This window comes from Myotis daubentonii, chromosome 10, assembly GCF_963259705.1.
Source record: "Myotis daubentonii chromosome 10, mMyoDau2.1, whole genome shotgun sequence".
Taxonomy (NCBI): domain Eukaryota; kingdom Metazoa; phylum Chordata; class Mammalia; order Chiroptera; family Vespertilionidae; genus Myotis; species Myotis daubentonii.
In genome coordinates, this window is record NC_081849.1 from 40,785,232 (window position 1) to 40,808,617 (window position 23,386).

At 41.0% G+C, this 23,386-nt stretch overlaps 1 protein-coding gene across 7 annotated transcripts in view; it reads right to left on the minus strand.

The window, feature by feature from the left end:
* Positions 1–23,386, minus strand: part of PCLO (piccolo presynaptic cytomatrix protein) — a 285,323-nt gene that overhangs the window by 255,315 nt on the left and 6,622 nt on the right. For all 7 annotated transcript variants that reach the window (XR_009454731.1, XM_059712170.1, XM_059712171.1 and 4 more), the window contains exon 2: positions 21,781–23,368. Coding sequence is in view for 6 of the 7 variants with exons in the window: in XM_059712170.1 (XP_059568153.1) it covers positions 21,781–23,368 (1,588 nt within the window). In the remaining variant the exon portion in view is untranslated. The remainder of the gene's footprint in view (positions 1–21,780; positions 23,369–23,386) is intronic.

Below are 23,386 nucleotides of genomic sequence, written 5' to 3' on the forward strand. Positions count from 1 at the left end.
CCAATTGACATGTTATATTTGTGTTTAAAAATCTGTATCAAAAAGTAGAATTAAAATATTTATTAAGTATGAGTGAATGATAGGGGTGTTCACTACATTTTTTCTCAATATGAGTGTTGAATACCTATGCATATTTTTATCTTTACCTTTTTGTATATTTGAAACATTTCACAAAATAACTTCATATATATACATATATACATACATATATACATATAATATACATATGTACATCCCAAAACATAATCGAGCAATTGCTCCTTATGCAAGTACCATGATTAAAAGTGAGCTAGAATATAAGGGAACTTTCACTCCATTTTGCCTCCTTCTTGATGGAAGGAAATTCCTCTATAATTATGCACCTTCCCACTCAATCATCTCCCATTTCCCTTATTGTCAATGTCAATTCTACTGTTCTATTATTTATTTTTCTTCTTCCACAGCTTTCAATGATACATCACCTCATAATCATGCAGCCAGGCAACACAGAAGAAAATATAATTAAAAGCAAAATTCTTTAACTATACTCTATTACTCACATCCTATCTAATAAAAGAGAAAAATGGTAATTGGCGTAAGACGATACCCTTTTCATTGGCTAATCAGGGCTATATGCAAATTAACTGCCAACTAAGATTGGCAGTTAACTGCCAACAAGATGGCAGTTAATTTGCATATGTAGGCACAATGCAGGGAGGCGAAAGGGAAAGCAGGAAGAAGCCCCCTGCCACTGACAGTGATCGGAAACCCAGGGGGGAGCTAAGAGCTGGGAGGCAGGGCAAAGGCGGCCCTGGGGCCGCCTTTGCCCTGCCCCCCAGCCATGATTGGAGAATCAGGTGCCTTTCCCGCCCTGGCCAGTGATAGCAGGAAGTAGGGGTGGAGCCAGAGATAGGAGCTGGGCACGGTCGAAGCTGGCAGTCCCGGGAGCTAGGGGTCCCTTGCCTGGGCCTAAAGCGGAGCCCACAATCGCGGGGCCGCTGCAGCTGCGGGTCCCCGCTGCCCGGGCCGGACGCCTAGGCCAGAGGCGTTAGACCTGGGCAGGGGCGGAGCCTGCAACCGTGGGGAGCTGGGGGTCCCCTGCCCAGGCCTGACACCTCTGCCGGAGGCCTCAGGCCTGGTCAAGGGGCCGATCCGGTGATTGGTGATCGGAGGGTGATGAAGGTCAACTCCTCTGGCCGAGACATCAGGCCTGGGTGGGGGGCGGAGCTGGGGATTGGGGGGATATGATGGTCCCCTTGCCCAGGCCTGAAGCCTGGGTCAGAGGCGTCAGGCTTGGGCGGGGGGTGGAGCAAGCGATCAGAGGGAGATGGGGGTCCCCTGCCCAGGCATGATTCCTGGGCCAGAGGCCTCAGGCCTGGGCGGGGGCCAGAGCCAGTGATCAGGGGGAGATGGGGGTCCCCTGTCCAAGCCTGACACCTCTGGCGGAGGCGTCAGGCCTGGGCAAGGGGCCGATCAGGCGATTGGAGGGTGATGGGGGTCAACGCCTGAGGGCTCCCAGTATGTGAGAGGGGGCAGGCTGGGCTGAGGGACACTCCCCCCCCCCACACACACACACACCCAGTGTACGAATTTCATGCACCGGGCCCCTAGTCCATAATAATAGGGTAATACGCTAATTAGACCAGACGTCATTCCAGACGTCCTTCCTGATGAAGCCAGGGCCAGAGGGAAGCCAGCCCAGCTCCCGAGTGCCTGCCAGTGGCCAGAGAAGGGAAGCAGCCCAGGTCCTGGGTGCCTGCCAGTGGCCGGAGGAGGGAAGCAGTTCGGATCCTGAGGTCCGAAGAGAGCCAGTGCCGGCAGCTGGGAGAAGGAAGGCCTATTCTTGCATGAATTTTCACACATCAGGCCTCTAGTGTTCCTATAAAATATTATGTGAGATCTGCATCCACATTAACCACTTTAACTTACAAACGCCTAGGGTCAGTGACTTTCATTATAGTTAAACTAGAGGCCCAATGCACAAAATTTGTGCAAGGGGCTTGGCCCTTGCAGCCACGACGGCTTGCCTCAGCCCTCACAGTCCCGGCTTCATCCGGAAGGTTGTCCGGAAGGACATCCGGAAGGTCACTGGCCTGTCTGATCTAATTAGCATATAACACTTTTATTATAGTTAAATTACTACTATTCTTTTTGACAAGTGTCAAAGCAAAGGAGATGCCAAATTTATTCATTTCTTTCTTCAAACATTTATTAAGATATGTGATCCCTCAATGTTCCTCCCCACTGGTAGAATACACTGTCTATAGTTATCCTATATAATAAAAGCCTAATATGCTAAGTGTCCGGTCATCCAGTTGGCCATTCAACCAATCATAGCAAAATATGCTAACGATATGCTAAGGCTGCTCAACCTCTTGCTATGATGTGCACTTACCACTAGGGGGCAGAGAGTCAACCGGTCAACCAGTCACTACAATGTGCACTGACCACTATGGGGCAGACGCTGCGACCAGTAGGTTAGCTTGCTGCTGTGGTCCAGCTGATCAGGACTGAGTGAGACGGGCCAGACATGCCTTGGAGCCCTCCCAAGGCCCCTCCCTAGCTGTCCAACCTCCTGCATCCCTCTCCAGCTCCAATTGTGCACCGGTGGGGTCCCTCAGCATGGTCTGCGCCGTCTCGCAATCCAGGACCCCTTAGGGGATGTCGGAGCGCCAGTTTTGGCCCAATCCTGCTCAACTCAGGAGCTGCCCCCTAGTGGTCAATGCACTCCCACAGGGGGAGCATCACTCAGCCAGAAGCTGGCTCACAGCTGGTGAGCATAGTGGCGGTGGCGGGAGCCTCCGGGGAGTGGGCCTAAGCCTTCAGTCAGACATCCCCCAAGGGCTCCCACACTGTGAAAGGGGGCAGGCTGGGCTGAGGTTCTGCCCACCTCCAACCCCTGAGTTCACGAATTTCATGCACCAGGCCTCTGTCACAATATAAAAAGCTTTCTGTATTTTTAGGATTTTTTAGAAAGAACCTCCCTTTCATTTAGTTCTACAGTCTAAATCTGTTAAAAATAAAAATTATTTTTATCTCAGCATTTAACAATTTAGTACTGAAAACAGGATGATTTTCAAATTTCTTGATTCAACTGAGAAAAAAATAACCAGAAACCTTCCGATACATTTGAGAAAACGAAAAAGGCCACAACCAGTCCCAGCATTAACATCATGAACAACCTCCTACTTCTCTTTGCGATGCACTTAGGGAGCATAAGGAGTAATAACAGAACCTTGGCCCTCTCAGCCATCTGAGTTAAAATTTCTGCCATATTGTACCTGCATTCTCAATTGTTACTCATGTGTCTATACTGCTTATGAAAGGTAATTTCCCATTCAATCTTTCATATGTCCAAGTCACTGTTCCTCATTTGGTCCTCCTTGTCATTCCTCAAATACCTTATAACTCCACCAAATATACACTGTTTAAAACAAACCATCGAAGGGGTTATCTTTACTTCCCCTCAATCCTCATCTTCAATAACTGTGAAATAAAGTTTAGTTTTTGTAACAAATTCAATATATAAAGTTGTGTTAATGTTCTTATGCAAGCACTTACATAATTCTATTTCCAGATCTGTACCCATCAAAAGGCTGTAAGCAACAAATGGTAAGGTCTTCCTGGCAATGTGGTCTTTCTATTGATCCCAGGGTATAACTAACCCATAAAGCATTATAGATGTTCACAAATATTTTTTTAGTTGATTTGAATTAAGTAAATTAATTGAAAATGTTTGTGCTTTTCAATCTACAGCATTTCTGTATTTACTCTGCTAATTCCCACTGTTTACCCACCCTGAATGACAGGCTTCTGCCCTCATTTTCTGATTACATGCCATTCTCTCTAGAACTCTAGTCGACATCTCTGCCCATGGTCCCCCTTTGATTCAAACTGAAAGAGTCCTCCTTAATCACCATGCCTGCTAACCGTATTTTCCTTGCCTGGAGAAAATTACTGCCTTGTTTTCTCCTTAAATTAAATGTTTATCTCTAACTCTGAGCAGAAATGAACCTGAATTTGTTACCATCATTGCCTTAGACACTTAACTGCCAACTCCATCTAGTACCCATGTCTATGATACAGTTGGTTTCCCTAGGTCTGCATGATTGGTCTTATTCCACTGTAACCATGAATGAAGATCTTAAAAGATTTTAGTCCTTATCATTTCTTCCCCATGCCACAGTTCGCAGAAGCCTTCAATCCATATTTCATGAACAACTTCCCAGGTCACCTGTCACAAGTAGCACCCACTCCCTAAAATTATGCTCTAATTAGGTCTAATTATATTGCACTCTGATCATCCACATCCATTTGAAATATTATGAGATAAATAGAAGAAACAATACTAGGAAAGCCTACAACTGGATCATGTGTCCCAGAAGAACTCTTACCTTTAATATACAAGCATTAAAATGAAAAATTCTAACTGTACTAGATAAATATGTTATGCCTCAACTATTGCTAAAATTTAGGGTTCATATATTAAGGAAAAAGAGTCATTTTTTTGCTTTCTCCACCCTAGTTACAGAAAGTGCATAAGTAAAATAGAAAGTGGATAAATAGAATCCAAGGTCTGGAGACACAATTGTTTAATGAGCTACTCTATTTCAATTAGCTCTAATGGAAAGGAACAAAAAAAGGCATAAGGTTATTCATTCAGTCTTCTGACTTAATATGCTATAAAAATGGAGTTAAGAGAGTGGTCAGCCAGGATTTCTGCTCATTCGGAGGTCTCTGTGTTTTATAAGATAGACCTGCATATAATTTCTATAACACATCTCCCTGTTTGATCCAATTCCCTTTTGTTATATATCAGAGCTGTAAAATATAGTATTACAACTTTCCTGGCTAAGGCCTTTGCTGGATGAGAAATATCTTATTTACAGCTGTTTGGAGAGGTACTACTTGAACTTTTGTGAACTTCACATATAGAATTTTAATAAATGGTGACACTTTTTAAAAAATATCAAAACTATTGATTATTAAAAATGGAATCCAAAGGCAACAAAATATCAGACATATGCTGAAGCAATTTCTTCACTGATACTGCTCCCTAGGGCATTGGAAACTAAAGAAAAAATAAACAAATGGGACTACATCAAAATAAAAAGCTTCTGCACAGCAAAAGAAACCATCAACAAAACAACAAGAAAGCCCACTGCATGGGAGAACATATTTGCCAATGTTATCACCGATAAGGGTTTAATCTCCAACATTTATAGGGAACTCATACAACTTAACAAAAAGAAGATAAACAATTCAATCAAAAAATGGGCAAAGGACCTCAATAGACACTCTTCAAAAGAGGACATTCAGAAAGCCAAGAGACATATGAAAACATGCTCAAAGTCACTAATCATCCAAGAGATGCAAATCAAAACAACAATGAGGTATCATCTCACACCTGTCAGAATGGCAATCATCAACAAATCAACAAAGGACAAGTGCTGGTGAGGATGTGGAGAAAAAGGAACACTCGTGCACTGCTGGTGGGAATGCAGACAGGTGCAGCCACTATGGAAAACAGTATGGAGTTTCCTCAAAAAGTTAAAAATGGAACTCCCATTTGACCCAGTGATCCCACTTCTAGGAATATATCCCAAGAAACTATAAGCACTAATCAGAAAGGATATATGCACCCCTATGTTCATAGCAGCACAATTTACCAAAGCGAAGATCTGGAAACAGCCTAAGTGCCCATCAGCAGATGAGTGGATTAGAAAACTGTGGTACATCTACACAATGGAATACTATGCTGCTGTAAAAAAAGAAGGAATTCTTACCATTTGCAACAACATGGATGGAACTGGAGAGCATTATGCTAAGTGAAATAAGCCAGTCAGAGAAAGATAAATATCACATGATCTTACTCATTTATGGATAATAAAGACCATTATAAACTGATGAACAAAAATAGATAGAAAGGCAGAGCAGCATGGAACAGACCAGCCGTGGGCAAACTATGGCCCGCGGGCTGGATCCGGCCCATTTGAAATGAATAAAACTAAAAAAAAAAAAGACCGTACCCTTTTATGTAATGATGTTTACCTTGAATTTATATTAGTTCACACAAACACTCCGTCCATGCTTTTGTTCCGGCCCTCCGGTCCAGTTTAAGAACCCATTGTGGCCCTCGAGTCAAAAAGTTTGCCCACCCCTGGAACAGACTGTCAAACTAAAGCGGGAAGGCTGGGGAGGGTTGGGGGGCGGGGGGTAAGCAATCAACCGAAGGACTTGTATGCATGCATATAAGCATAACCAATGGACACAAGACACTGGGGGGTAGAGGAGGCCGGGGGAATGTCAAGGGGAGAAAAAAAGGAGACATATGTAATATTCTTTGTAATACTTTAAGCAATAAAATAAAATTTAAAGAAAAATTATATTCTGAATTTTAAGAGGATGTCTTCAGTAATCATTCAACCGAGTTAACTCAAGACACCTAAGCAATAAAGTGAATTAGCAAATGTGGGGTTCCAGAATTAAAGCAAATTCCTATTCAGATCTATTACTAATCTGCTTAACTTCAAAACAGAATGGAAGCCTCTCAAAAAAAAAAAAGTCCAGAAAGTTTAATGACTAACATCTACCCTTCAATATGCTCCAAACTGGACACTTTCAACACAAAATTTACATAAATTTATAATAAAATCTTTGCTCAACAACATAGCATAATACCTGGAAGAATGGAATATCAAAAGAACAAGCACATAGAATCTTTATTTGCTGGTGTTCATACTGTTCACATTAGCCATTGAATAAGTTTTCTTCAATCATGCTTTCATCTTGTCCTTTACAATAAAACTTGTTGGGTTTCTCCGTCTTGATACATCACAACTAAGCTTTTCTGCAAACCATGACATCAAAAGATACCACTTACTCCATTAAAGCAGTACTATCATTCTCTCTAATGTGAGTTATAATTCACAGTCCAATTTGTATTCCTCACCCATATATCTAAATGGTACCTTTTTATGGTCCACATTGAATTTCCTCCTTTATCACTTAATAGTCCATCATCAATTAAGGTCTGTCTCTTCTCAACTATTAAACAATAGTGTAAACCACAACATCTGGACTCAAATAGATAGTGTTTTAAATCTTTCTTTCCAATTATTTCCTCTCCTCTCCTGTCCTCACTTAGACTCTTAAGAGGAGTGACTACGTCTCTATATTGGATACCAAGAAAATTTTAGATATTATTTAATGATAAATTATTCTAAACTTTTTTTCTATTTCTCATCAAATTACGTCCAAATATTTACTGAATGTTTTATTTATAGCTATATAGTTATAAATATAACTACGTATATTATATTTATATTGTATTATTTTGAATGCCACATAAAATATAATTATACTATATTACACATTAGATAATAATATAATGTACAATATTATAAAGAGGAAACCAAGCTAACGTTTGAAAACAGATTATGCTTTGTGTTATTCAGGATTTCCCAAACCACATGAACTCCATTATAGAAGCGTTTTGGGTACAGATGGCTCACTGCAGGTGACATCTTTAGCTATGCATATTAATGAAAACTGTATTTTGGTTAAAAACTAGACACTAGCATTCCTCAGAACTGTGATGATATACCCAGCAATTTGGTGAAACAATTTTATTCAAAACAGTCCATCCAGAAATAGTGTGGACTAAAAACCTTGTGAAATGTAAATTAAATGGGCCCTTTTTCCTTCATAAAGTATAACTAGGGGCCCGGTGCACAAAATTCGTGCACTGGGTGTGTGTGGGGAGGGGAGTGTCCCTCAGCCCAGCCTGCCCCCTCTCACATACTGGGAGCCCTCAGGCGTTGACCCCCATCACCCTCCAATCGCCTGATCGGCCCCTTGCCCAGGCCTGACGCCCCTGCCAGAGGTGTCAGGCTTGGACAGGGGACCCCCATCTCCCCCTGATCACTGGCTCTGGCCCCCGCCCAGGCCTGAGGCCTCTGGCCCAGGAATCATGCCTGGGCAGGGGACCCCCATCTCCCTCTGATCGCTTGCTCCACCCCCCGCCCAAGCCTGACGCCTCTGACCCAGGCTTCAGGCCTGGGCAAGGGGACCATCATATCCCCCCAATCCCCGGCTCCGCCCCCCACCCAGGCCTGATGTCTCGGCCAGAGGAGTTGACCTTCATCACCCTCCGATCACCAATCACCGGATCGGCCCCTTGACCAGGCCTGAGGCCTCCGGCAGAGGTGTCAGGCCTGGGCAGGGGACCCCCAGCTCCCCGCGGTTGCAGGCTCTGCCCCTGCCCAGGCCTAACGCCTCTGGCCTAGGCATCCGGCCCAGGCAGCGGGGACCCGCAGCTGCAGTGGCCCCGCGATTGTGGGCTCCGCTTTAGGCCCAGGCAAGGGACCCCTAGCTCCTGGGACTGCCAGCTTCAACCGTGTCCAGCTCCCATCGCTGGCTCCACCCCTACTTCCTGCTATCACTGGCCAGGGCGGCAAAGGCGCCTGATTCTCCGATCATGGCTGGGGGTCAGGGCAAAGGCGGCCCCAGGGCCGCCTTTGCCCTGCCTCCCAGCTCTTAGCTCCCCCCTGGGTTTCCGATCACTGTCAGTGGCAGGGGGCTTCTTCCTGCTTTCCCTTTCGCCTCCCTGCATTGTGCTTACATATGCAAATTAACCGCCATCTTGTTGGCAGTTAACTGCCAATCTTAGTTGGCAGTTAATTTGCATATAGCCCTGATTAGCCAATGAAAAGGGTATTGTCGTACGCCAATTACCATTTTTCTCTTTTTTAGATAGGATAATGTTCACCGAATGCTAGCAATAACATTTATAAATCCTCACAATATAGGATCCAATGATAACAGCATATTTTAATGTTTGTCACTGCAGTCTAAAACAAGAAAACTGACATAACACATTCATCAGAGCACAATTTACAAAACAATTGCAGTGCACGAACATGAAAATATATTCGTACTCTATTACAGTTACATAAAGAGAAGATCCCATAACAGTATACGAACTTACATTAACACTTCTGAACAGCCTCTCATAAGGCAAATACAAACTTGTATACCTCAAATAATTTATACACACATTTAGTAGCTTGTAATATATATTTCTAATTAGGCAGTGTTTGTACAATTATTTGAGTAAGTTATTGAACTGCGCTATTATTTCATTTAAAAATAAAAAAATCAATTATATTAGTGAAAAGAATTAAAGTTCTCATAAACTTTGTGAACTCATTAAGTATGCTGAAAGCTAAATTTTTTTTTTCCAATTAGATGCTCATTGGAATTAAGACAATCACTTGTATGTTGACTTGGAAAGGAAAGAAACTTTTAAAAAAATATATCTGCAGGGTGGGGAACACACAAACAGTGTACAGATCACATGTTATGGAATTGTATACTTGAAACCTGTATAATTTTGTTAACCAGTGTCACCCCAATTAAATTCAATAAAAAAGGCAAAAAAAAAAAAAAGAAATTCCACCTGTGAACTATAGTTTCGGCTCCTGCCTGAGAGTTCTAGTCTGCCCTTCCTTGATGGCTTGCTCTATAGATTTTGGATTTGGCTACCTAGCAGGAAAATTTTTGTCTGCAGGATATTAACACATTGCGGGCGGATCACGAGCATGCTCATGTTTTCACATTACACAGTGTTTTACATAAATGTTAAAGGCACGCCTCAAAATTAAATACCTGCTTCATTTTGAAGTTATTTATTACATGTTATTACAAGCTAATATCTTTTTAAAGTATGACACTTTGTAAAACATTTTTTGTACTCGTTCAATAGAAACTTATCTGGCCACTGGGTAAAGCTAGCAATAAAACTAATGGTGCACAATGTGTTAATTTGCAGCAAGAAAGGAATGGTTAAGTAAACTACAGTTCCTCCTGTGTATAGGATTATGCAGCTATCCAAAGTATGTTTACAAAGTGCTTAACAAAATAGAAATGTTTATGCTATAATTTGAAATAACAATGATCAAGCTATCTACACTAATAAAAGAGAAAAATGGTAATTGGCGTACGACGATACCCTTTTCATTGGCTAATCAGGGCTATATGCAAATTAACTGCCAACTAAGAATGGCAGTTAACTGCCAACAAGATGGCAGTTAACTGCCAACAAGATGGCAGTTAATTTGCATATGTAGGCACAATGCAGGGAGGCGAAAGGGAAAGCAGGAAGAAGCCCCCTGCCACTGACAGTGATCTGAAACCCAGGGGGGAGCTAATAGCTGGGGGGCAGGGCAAAGGCAGCCCTGAGGCCGCCTTTGCCCTGCCCCCCAGCCATGATTGGAGAATCAGGCGCCTTTGCCGCCCTGGCCAGTGATAGCAGGAAGTAGGGGTGGAGCCAGCAATGGGAGCTGGGCACGGTCGAAGCTGGCAGTCCCGGGAGCTAGGGGTCCCTTGCCTGGGCCTAAAGTGGAGCCCACGATCGCGGGGCCGCTGCAGCTGCGGGTCCCCGCTGCCCGGGCCGGACGCCTCAGCCAGAGGCGTCCTGCAGGGGCAGGGGCGGAGCCCGCGCGATCACGTCGCCCCCCGCTGCCCGGGCAGGACGCCTAGGCCAGAGGCGTCAGGCCTGGGCAGGGGCGGAGCCTGAAACCGCGGGGGCAGGGGCGGAGCCTGCAACCGCAGGGAGCTGGGGGTCCCCTGCTCAGGCCTGACACCTCTGCCAGAGGCCTCAGGCCTGGTCAAGGGGCCGATCTGGTGATTGGTGATCGGAGGGTGATGAGGGTCAACTCCTCTGGCCGAGGCATCAGGCCTGGGCCAGAGGCATCAGGCCTGGGTGGGGGGCGGAGCTGGGGATTGGGGGGATATGATGGTCCCCTTGCCCAGGCCTGAAGCCTGGGTCAGAGGCGTCAGGCTTGGGCGGGGGGTGGAGCAAGCAATCAGAGGGAGATGGGGGTCCCCTGCCCAGGCATGATTCCTGGGCCAGAGGCCTCAGGCCTGGGCGGGGGTCAGAGCAAGTGATCGGGGGGAGATGGGGGTCCCCTGTCCAAGCCTGACACCTCTGGCGGAGGCGTCAGGCCTGTGAAAGGGGCCGATCAGGCGATCGGAGGGTGATGGAGGTCTACGCCTCAGGCCGAGGCATCAGGCCTGGGCAAGGGGCAGAGCCAGCAATCGGAGGGGTCTGGGGGTCCCCTGCCCAGGCCTGAATCCTGGGCCAGAGGCATCAGGCCTGGGCTGGGGGCAGAACCAGTGATGGGGGGAAATGAGGGTCCCCTGCGTCAGGCCTGGGCAAGGGGCCGATCCTGCGATTGGAGGGTGATGGGGATCAACGCCTGAGGGCTCCCAGTATGTGAGAGGGGGCAGGCTGGGCTGAGGGACACTCCCCCCCGCCCCACACACACACACCCAGTGCACGAATTTCGTGCACCGGGCCCCTAGTCTATATATATATAAAAGCCAAGCAACCGAAATGCCAGACTGACTGGAAGTAGCAGAACAACCGGTTGCTATGAAGTGCACTGCAGCTTGGCCAGATCAGGGGCGGGGCCTGCCAGCCAACCTCCCATGGCCCCTTCCCCCGCCGGCTTTGTCCCCAATCGACCCCCCACCCTGATTGGGGGTGGGGCTGATGGGCCAACCTCCTGCATCACCTCCCCCCTCACTGACCTGGCCCAATCAGCCCCATGGGAGGTGGTGCCAGCCGGACCCCATCCATGCACGAATTCGTGCATTGGGCCTCTAGTATTTTTTATAAGTATGTATGGTTTATATCAAGTTCAAAAACACACTGGTTGATGATGCTCAGTGATGAGAGGGTCTGCCTGCACACCAAAGAGTTGTGAGTTTGGTTCCAGGTCAAGGGCATATACCTGATTTGTAAGTTAGATTCCCCAGCCCTATTTGGGGGAAAGAGGGCCTGTGGAAGGCAACCAATCAATGTGTCTCTTTCATATTGATGTTTTTTCTCTCTCTTTCTCTCCCTCTCCCTTCCACACTCTCTATAAAACAATGGAATTAAAAAAAAAAAAAAATATATATATATATATATATATATATATATATATATATATATATATATATATATATTCACGTGAAGATTTAAAATAAAACAGACAAAACTAATCTATGGTTAGAAATCAGATGGTGGTTACCCTTGGGCGGTGGGTAGTAATTGGAAGCAGTAAGGTGAAGGATTGCTCAAATGTTGATTATGTTCTATTTTTTAATTTTGGATGCTGCTAACATGGGTTCAGTTTGTGAAAATTCACTGAGTTGATTTGTGTATGTGTGTGTGTGTATGTATATATATATATATATATATATATGTTATATAAAGTATATGTTTTACTTTAATTAAAAAATTATGGACAGAAGAAAACATAACTGGTGGTTGTTACTACATGTTGGGGCCACAGATAATATTTTTGTTTCTTCCTTTTTCTTCTCTATTTTTCTAAAATAAACATATGTTACTTTTATAATGGAAGACAAAAATATATATGAAATGCTAAAAGCATATTAAAGCTTGTGTAAAATGACTTTTTATAAGTGATTTCAGCCTGTTTAAACTTCCTATTAATAGAAGCCCCTTATAACTTATAGTTTAGTCATTTTTTAAAATACCTCCTTTATGTTTTTAATTTTTAGAGGAAAGGAGAGGGACAGAGAGAAAAACATCAATGTGAGAGTAAAATATGGATCTGCTACCTCCTGCACACCCCCTACTGGGGATCCAGCTATAATCTGAGCATGTGCCCTGACCAGGAATTCAACCAGCATATAATAAAACATGCCTTTCACTTTTTTAATTGTTTTACATCAGCAGGAGTGTAGATATGTGAGCAGCAGATCTACTAGAACTACAACTCTGACCTTTGATGCCTTATAAATGCATGTGATATAGGCATTAATTTAAGAAAAGATTTATAAACTTTGCATAAATAATTCACATCTTTGTCTTTAATGTAATACCTCTGACATATTTATAAGCATGAGCCCATTTTTATTTAAGCTAATTAAGATATGGAATAGGAGAGAGTGTTACATATGTGTGTTTTCTCAAGGGATGTACACAATAAGAAAGTTAACCCATCATTGTATTAAGTTTACAGATCCAAGAAATGATTTTGTTAAGTGTGGGTATCTGCTTTCACAGCAGAACACCTGTTCTTACTAAGCTATACAGATCATTACACCAGTTGCAGTAATATACAACAAGCTTAATAGATATAAATGCTGACTATGCAGAAAGACACCTAGTTATTTAAAACATCTAGTTATTTAAAAGCTGAATGTGAAAAAAAAAGGCTTTGTTTCTAATGATTAAAACTACAAGTAAAACATGAGGAATATATAGTCATTTTATATAAGGAACATCCAAGTCATGAGGGAAATGCTGCAAATTGGACCTCATCAAAAATGAGAGCTAAGCAAATATAGTGCTGGTAAACATATTTAAGTAATACTGATTTTAAAAAGATTTAATCAAGTATTTCTATTCCTTTAAATTCATTTTCAAAACTAAATGAAGATAAATTAATTTTGCTATGGTCAGGATATTATTTTAAATACTATAAATGATAACATATGGATCACCAGAAAATAGCAAAAAAAAGCCAAAAAACCCCACAAAACACCTCAATATCCTTTATATTCTAAAAACCTTGTTTAAATTAAGGGACTTTCTCTTTGTCGGATTCATATAAAAACGGTGATAGTTAAAGTACACAGGGCTGTGATGAGATTACATTAAAAAACTGACCAAACTTGCATCACAGGCATAAGGCATTTCAAATCATCACTGTTTTTTAGAACCAAAATTTCTAGGCATTTCGCCAAGGCTGAAGATGTAAAAATCAAGAATCTAAATCCTTTATCCATCCCTTAACATTCTATAATCGTTTAATCAATCATCTGATGAATGAGAATGTTTTAAATTACCAAAGTGTTAATTTTAACAAACATTTAGAAGGTTAAAAAAAATAGCACAAAAAGTTATGATATTAATAGTAAAAGCCTTACTCTCCAGAATTAATCAGTGTTAACTTTTGCCTTGAGATTTTTTTTTATGGTTGCCATTATAACATCAAATAATAAGCTTTGATTCAAATTTAAAATATTGTGGATTTTCACCTTACTATAAAAGCCACATTTTTTAATAGACAACCTTATATTATTACCTATTTTAGGACTGCCATAAGCAATATTCAGTAGGCCCTCAATTAACAGTTGTTTCATTCAGTATCTTTTTGTTGTAATGTTGATGAGATGCCAAAGAAACTTAACCCTTGTTTATAGCAATTAACTTATAGTAAAATTGGTTTCATTATAGGTTATTTTACCACAGTTCCAAGAACTTAACAGTGGTGTTAAATAAGGACTTATTGTATTATATGTTTTAATACACAATAAAATAATACATAACTTCTTGATTTTGGTTTGTGTACCACCTAATATCATCTCACATTCCACCACTGTTATGTAATCACATTTTGGAAAACACTGATTTAATACCATTCGAGTTTTCTTCATTCTGAGGTATAGTCAGCTATTCCATCCCATTCTTTTTGGTATTACTATACACTTTAATAGAGAAACTCCTACAGTGATTGTGATATCACTGTATATCACACACACACACACACACACACACACACACCTCTACACACATACATACACATTTATACATGTATATATTCTGTAGAGACGAGACAGACCGTTAAATAGGCAGATAGAATGATGATGACTGTTATGCGTTCTTTCACATGAGAAAAAATTCTTAACCTGCCCTCATAGTCTCTTAATATTGTGCCTAGATACAGGATTCATTTTATCACCAACTCTTGAAATGTAAAGAAAGTGCCTTCTATCTGCCTTTTTGTGTTTGGATAATTAGTATGATAGCTACCTGATTTCTCATCTTTTTGTAGACAATACTGCTTTCCTCTATGAAGTCTTCAAGTTTTCTCCTTATCTTGGGAATCTGATATTTCACCAAGACCTATCTATCAGTAATTTTATCAATCTTTCTTGGCCATCAGTGGAGCTGTACAATCTGAAAGCTTCAATCTTTCTTTAGCTCAGAAAAATGTTCTAGAGCTTGCCTCCGTGGTCTTGATTCTGGAACTCCTATTAGAGCTCTAGATATAATCTCCATGATTTTTAATGTCTCTTAACACTCCAAAGCTCTCAGAGTCCTAAGGGAGCCCCAGAGTTATAGATAACAACCTCCCAAAAATGTCTACAACTCCATGGGCAGCAGTCCAGAAAGAGCTCTCCATACTAGAGATAAGTCCCATCCCAGCCTCCACATCAATAAAGGAAGGAGTAAGGGGGGAGTAAGTAAAGCAAAGGAAATATAGTCAATAATAGGGTGATAAATACGTGTGGTACCAATAGGGGTGCTGGAATTATCAAGGGAATTAGTAAAGTACATGATTGTCTAACCACTAAACCGTACACTGGAAACCAATATATATAATAAAATAAATAAATAAAAATAGAAATAAAAAATAATAAAAATAAAGGAAGGAGTGAAGATGGGAATCTCAGAATTCTACATATTCCTGAGTACATTCTTACCCTTTCCTTCCTTACCAACCACTAACTCCCCCTCAAATCTCCAGCTTCAGTTAAGATTATACACACAAATGAGACAGACCTTTAGTTACCACTAAAAATTCCAGAATTCCAAGTCGTCCATCCCAAATTCTAATCTACCAATGGAAGGGAGGGTATCCTACTACCCCATCCCACCCCTCCCTTGGTCTGTGCCCTTCTCCTAATTCATTTTTCTCCATAACACGTATTATCATCTATCACACTATATGTTTTATTGTTACTCTTCTTAAAAAATAAATTCCATGAGGCAAGATTTTTCTACCTATTTTTTTTCACTACTATATCCCCAGAATCTAGAGGAGTCCCTGAAACATAGTGGATGCTTAGTAAGTAGTTGAATAATTTTTTATTGTCTTTTAGCTCTATTATCTGGGGAAAATCTGGGACACTCTTTTCCAGACCATCAACTGGACCTGGACCCATTTTTATCCTCTATCAGCCCACCGAAATTTGAATCTGGCAGTTATTGATGAGCTATCCTCTTAAATATTTCTCAGGATTAATAAATTTTTATAAGTTCTTTATGTTTCTTAAATGAACTATTTTCTATGAGGTCAGATTTTTTTTTCTTTTGTTTCACTAGTTCATCTATGTCCTTCATGTGATATTATTGCTAAAATGTCGTTAGTCTCTTCAAACCATTCATTTATAGTGAATGTCTCCATTATTTAGCAGAGGTAATCAAAAGCATATTTTCTGTATTTATGGACAGGTCTGCTCTCTCATTAGCCCTCTCCTTTGAATGAGAGGAAATAGAAAGGTGGAGGGTTGGAGCCCAAGTAAGGACTGCTTTATTCCGATGCTAGATGTAGTACATTCGACTTTTGGTTGAGTAGCGTCTTGTTTCTTCCTTTGGATCGCTCTGTTGTGGGAGAAGAGCATTACTTCTTCTGAGCTTCTTTTGAAGGCCCTATTTTTCTCATGAGGGTCCTTCTTTAAGCAGCTCATCCCTTCACTTGGATAATTCTCTGGCATTAGCCTGAAGGGGAAAAATAAGGCTTCTCCCTACTCCATGTCTTCCCACTGGAGATTAGGAAAGAGTCCGCTTGTCATATATTTTTCCTACTGCAGTTCTTTAACTTATTGTGTGATCACTACCCACAACCCACTACTGCTTTCTATATATGTTGATATCAAGCTTAGAATTTCACTGAGCTTTCTCTTAGAAACCCACTTGTACAGTGGTTTCCTTGGCTCTTTTTTTGTTCCCTCCTTCCCATCTTCTTTCTATCTTCTAAGATTCTTCAACATGCCAACTTATGCTATTGATGATCTTTCCTATTTTTAGGAACTACTATACTTTCAATCTTTTGACCTTACCACTAAAATAGCAAGCAACAGAGACTCTCCACTTTTCTAAAAATTCTTTAAGCTACTCCACCATTAAAAATGTCTTATTGGTTTTCTTTCTCCATAGGTTTCAGCCTCCTGACATTTCACATAACTCTAGTCTTTTCTCACCAGCAATTCCTAACAGATCTGCCCACTCTCCCCCCAGTTTCTCTTAATATAAATGGAAGAAGTAGTAGGCCTATCCACCTAAGATGTGGCAACTTAAATCATTTGACCAATCTGAAGAATTCCAGTCATTTTTTGTTTGTTTGTTTGTTTGTTTTTTAATAATGGAGATAGTCTATATGCAAGTTTAGGTGTGTATGCTTTTTGGGTTTTTCTGGCTGTTAAGATATGGTCATATTTTGTTTAATATAATATCTAGATTCAGCCAAAAGACTTATTACCATATGGGAAATAATAATCAAAATATTATGACAAAAAAAAACTTCCATCACTAAAAGTTGGTTATTATCAACATTCGGAAAAATGAGAAATCATTTCATATATTACAAAATTTCGTAAGAGCTGGGATAATTATCATAAATTAGGGACAAGTCTTTAAATCTGTCCCTAAATCTATTGTGCCCCAGGCTACACATCAAAAGAGACAAATAGATCAAACATAACAAAAACAACAACAAAATGCTTTTGTTACTAATTAGAAAGCAAATACTGTTTTTGTATCAGAAAGCAAGCCCAAAGAGAGAGCCTTCATGGTTGAGATCTATTCCATTAATGGACTGGCAAGAAGAGATAGAGCTATACACTCCTCTTGGCATCAAAATCTAGGCTTGGAACCAGTCTATTCTTAAGGTTTGTTTGGAAAAGCATGCAAGCATGCATCTTGACAGTACCAGAGAGTATAGTTAATTTAAACAGTATCCTCCTCACACAGAAATTTGGGTGACCTGAAAAGAAGAGAGAGAGAGAGGAAACTGGCCAATTTAGTTAAGGAAGTACAAGTTCCCTTCCCTAAAGCTCTTCTCTGAGTGTTGGTATCTTTCCAGTGCTTCCCCCGGAGACCTGGTAGTTATTTAAGAGCCAGGATCTTCATAAGCAAATGTAGTCAAGAAGTATCAGAGAAATTCTCCTAGTCTTTTCAAGGAGTGATACAAGAGACCAATATTACCAATATTCTATTTTACCCGTCGTCTACAAATCAATAATATTGCGTTACTGCGTATAAACATCTAACTTGAAAACCAAAAATTCATATACATAAAATGCTACAGAAGGTTCATCAGCCTCTTTTCCTGTCTTGCATGGAAAAACTGTTCACTCAACTTGAATATTTCAGGATGATTAGACCTAGAGTGTATGGTCCTCCTTGAAAGATGCAGAGAAGTTAACTCTCTCATCATATATTTAACAGTTTGGAAATGGAGATCTTTCCTAAAATTTCATCTGTCTTATCCCTCTTAAAACAGAGGCTCTCAGTCTCTATCCAGAGCTTGAACTTCCCAACTCTGACCTCCTAATAATTCAGGAGTTTGAGGAACTGGCCATTTGGTGAACAGGATTAGGGAAGATGCATTCCTACAGTTCAGAATTAGAACTTGGATTGCATTTTTCCTTAGAGGGGGAAAAAAATTAAAGTTAAAATGTTACTATTAACATCATAGATCAAATGGCTTTTGATTGCAACCTCAGAAGCCAATAATTTATGATGCAGTATCTATGTAGAGAACAAATTGAGAGTAGCTTCAGAAGTCAAATCTATTTAAGGTAGAATACCCATGTCACATTATGTTACAACTTGAAAAGCACTTCATATATTACAAAACACTTTCTCATACAAAGGTTCAGTTAATCCTCCTAACAACCCAATGTGTTTGACAGAGAACATGTTATTATTTTTCAAATGATGTCATTGTCACACAAAGTATAAAAGACTTGCGCAAGCTCATCTCATCAATATGGAGATGTTTCCTTTATTACAAGTGAGGCCCTCTACCAGCCTCCACATTCCCAATTCCTTTCATGTATGTCCAAATTCTTATTAATCTTCACAGTCCCAGCTCAAATATTTGTTTTCACTAAAACAGTCGTGATACCCCCTGCTGACAGTGACTGCTTCTTCCTTCGACCTCACAGCACTTTATCTCTCTTCCCACCATGACTTGGAATCCGAAGATTTAGCTTGGGTTCTGCTTAGCAATTTACTATCAGGGTAACCAGTAGGACACCAGTTTTCTCATTAGTATAATAGAGAAAACAAAATATATGCCCATAGAATTATTTGGAAATTTAATTTTGATAAAACAAATAGGAAAGAACTATGTGAACTATAAAGCCCTATACAAAACTTTTCACACACACACACACAAGTTTATATATATACATATACATATATATATACATATATATATATATACATATATATATACATATATATATATCTTATATACAACTTTAATTTCCTCTATTTTCGGGTTGAAGGATGACTCTATATCTAATGAATACTTGATTTTATCATGTCACTTATTTTTGTGCCTCAAAACTATGTATTTGATACAAATTTCTAAAATGAATGAAGGATTGAAGGTATGACTACATTAGTCAAATTAGGTTTCGCCGAAACCGGTTTGGCTCAGTGGATAGAGCGTCGGCCTGCGGACTCAAGGGTCCCGGGTTCAATTCCGGTCAAGGGCATGTACCTGGGTTGCCGGCACATCCCCAGTGGGAGATGTGCAGGAGGCAGCTGATCGATGTCTCTCTCTCATCGATGTTTCTAACTCTCTATCTCTCTCCCTTCCTCTCTGTAAAAAAATCAATAAAATATATTTAAAAAAAAAATAAGTTTCATAAAGCAGAATGCCCATCACTACCTGCTAAAAGTGAAAGACCAAAATCTGACTTCAACTTCTCTCCAATCTCATTGTCTGTTTCTTCTTTGCCACCACTTCAGCCAACCTAGATTTATCCCTGATTCTGTAAATATTGCCTGCAATAGTTTGGCTCCAGGTCTTGGACGAAATCATTACAGTCTTTCCTGTTCTTCATCTATAGAAACAGTATCCAGCCTTATATACCTAGCTCAAATGCCACTTTCTCCGCTGAGCTTGCCTTAATCTCGCCCATTGAAAATGACACTTCCTACCCTTAAGACAGCCATCATCACTTGACCACCTAGCATATTTCATTGTGCATTTATTATCTAACCTAGTACATTTTGATCATGTTAAGATCAGCATTATATTTTAGTTATTTTTATATCCCACAAAACATATAGTAAAATGTCTTCTATATGGTATGTAGTCAAATAATATAGAGGATGGGACAAAAGTGGATTTACGGTTTTCATATGGAAGATAATACAATAATTAATAAATAATAATACAAGAATAAACTCTGTGTTATGCATACTCACAACTGTAAACCTACTTGTGCCCCACCATGTATGTGGCTTGGGTGTTCAACTGCATGTTTCTGCCTTATAAGTTGCCATAAAAACATAGAAAATATTTTACAAAGTAATAATCTATTGTTTGAAGTCATTATTATTGGACATTCCTATCAAGATCATATATTATAGGTAGAAGTATACCTTTATCAACATTTAAAAATATATTAATACATAAACAAACTACTTATAATCTGATTTCCTCCATAACTTGAAAGCAGCATGTTCTTATTAATTGAAACTTTATCATTAAAGAATGACTTATTTAAAAAGTTAAGGTACTCAACATGACTTCTGATTAAAATATACTTTACAAAATAACAAGAAGTTGTCACATTTTAAATGCACATCATGTTCATCTTTCATCACCATAAGTATCCAAACTAACATAATAGCTATCAATCCTCATTCCTGTTATTATCATAAAATAGATTTCCTTTATAAAAAAGGTACACAAGTCTCCCCTCTCAAGGGTATTTAAATCACATAATCCTTCATTGCCTGCTGTCGTTTTTGTTTTTTTCCTGGGCTGTTCCAGACATAATGCACACAGCCCACCAACAGCTGTCCTCCCGACAGAGTAAACCGTTTCAGTGCCTATCCGGGCTACCAGATTTCTTTTAAAAATACATTCTTTTGGATGCTAAGCATCTTTATTCTCACTTCATTTTATGTTATTATCTTATCTTCACTGTATTACTTCTTAACTCAAGAGAATTTCTGAGTTTTTCGGCTATTTGGTGCTTTTTGTCCCTCTCCCACCGATATTGCCAAATTTTTACCTTGACTTGATGAAAATTACTTTTCTATCCTCATTCAGAATAAACAACTTTGAATTCATTTGTGGCACTACCAGCTCCATTATAATTTGATATGTCAATAAGGTTTGCCCAAATACTTGGAATCTAAACTATAGTCCTTCTGAGAGGTCACCCATCAATGTTGACCCTTCTCTAATGACTTCTTCATTTTATGAACTGACTATGCTAGTATTAATGACTCTCAACTAATGAGGGAAGAATGCCCTCATAGGGGATATCAAAATCTCTGTCAAGGAAAAGGAATGTGTGGTTTGACTAATGTATTGAACTTTACATTAAAATTCTATCAGAATTGGAAAACTTGTTCTCCCAGCACAAATATGATCCCAGGTAAGAGTATCATAATTTTGGTAGGTAGGAGCATGAATTTAAAATTAAAGTAATATCACTACATACTAAATAATAAATATTGTGGTTCTTACAGAGTGCAGCATCTTTCAATCAATTCATATTTGCTTTATATGCCAAATGTATCAGAAATTGCAGCAATATTTTAGGATTATTGAAGAAAAGGTTTTTAAAAACTCTAACTTACAATTGGCAGAAAAGAGAAAGAGGAGACAAGAAGGAGGGAAAGAAAGGAAGAACCAGAGGAAAACAATGCCATCCTATCATATTAGCGATAAGTGAAACATCCTTTGTGGAAGACGGTAATAGTTTAAGAGCATGGACACAGTGAATAAATGCACTCACCTCAGTTATATCAGGATTGGGATTAAAACCACAGAGGCTACACACAGTGGTTTTACATCCAGTGCATGTGTTAAAATTGGCCTTTTCTGGAACATGCAACAGAAGTTCAGTAGTATTGCAAAGAGGACAGATGGTTTTAGGGAGGCCTTGTACTGGGATCTGGGCTGCAGATGGAGAAGTCGGTGGCTGCAGAGGTTTCCCAGCTCCTGTTTGGCTTACTGGTTTTGTAGATTGCTGAGCTGAGAGCTTTGCTGAGCCAGGCTGTTGAGCTGAAGGTTTTGCTGGGCCAGGCTGTTGAGCTGAGGGTTTTGCTGGGCCAGGCTGTTGAGCTGAAGGTTTTGCTGGGCCAGGCTGTTGAGCTGAAGGTTTTGCTGGGCCAGGCTGTTGAGCTGAGGGTTTTGCTGGGCCAGGCTGTTGAGCTGAGGGTTTTGCTGGGCCAGGCTGTTGAGCTGAAGGTTTTGCTGGACCAGGCTGTTGAGCTGAGGGTTTTGCTGGGCCAGGCTGCTGAGCAGGAGTCTTTCCTGGCTCAGGCTGCTGAGCCAGAGACTTCACCGGTCCAACCTGCTGCGCAGGTGTCTTTGTAGGCCCAGGTGGCTGAGCTGGAGGCTGTGGCCCAGGTTGGTGAGCTAGGGATTTTGGTGGCCCTGTCTGCTGGGCAGGGGGCTTTGCTGGTCCTGGAGGCTGAGCTGGAGACTTTGGCCCATGCTGCTGAGCTGCAGGCATTGTTGTCCCTGGTAGCTGGACTGGGGGTTTTTCTATCACCTGCTGAGCTGAGGGCTTTGCTGTCCCTGGCTGTTGGGCTAGGGTCTTCCCTGGCCCTGGTTGCTGAGCTGAGGGTTTTGCAGGTGCAGGCTGTGGCATGGAAAATTTTTCAGGTCCAGGCTGCTGGGCTGGAGGTTTTCCAGGACCTGCTTGCTGAGTCGGTGGTTTGGATGGGCTTTGCAGCAAGGCTTTGAGGGATTCTCCCTTTACTGTGTCTGACTGTTTAGTCTGAGGCCTAGTTGCATCTCTTTGGAGTGGCAATTTTGTCTCATCCGCCTGAGGAGCCTGGGTAGGTCCCTGAATTGGCTTTCCGGTCCCTGGAGGTTGTGATTTCATTTTTTCTGGTTGCTGAGAAGACACTGATTTGGGAGAGCCATCCTGCTGATGCGGGGCCCTCACAGGTCCTTGCTGCTTAGGAGCTGACTTGGGTGACTGTTGCTGTGATGGAGGTTTTGTGATTCCCTCAGGTTTTCCTTGTTCCTTCTGAGATATTTTTTGTTTCTTGGCAGTTTCTTCCTGGGATGCATCAGAGTCTGATATCAAATCAAAAGGATTGAATTTATTTACAACAGAGGAGACAGCACTTAACGGGTTAACCTCTGAGAGGAAGCCAGGCATCATACCAGACTTGTGCTCTTCCTTAAAATCAGTTCTGGACTTTGATTCTTTCAAACTAATAGTGGAAGGACTCCTTCCAGGCAATTTCTGTTCTGACCTCAAAGTGTCTGTAGTTCTACTTTTACTGAGACCAGGCTGAGCTGGACGTCCAGGATCCGGCGGTTTTCCTGGCGGCTTTGGAGGGTGACTACTATCGAATTCTTGTTTCCTACAAGAGTGAAACAAA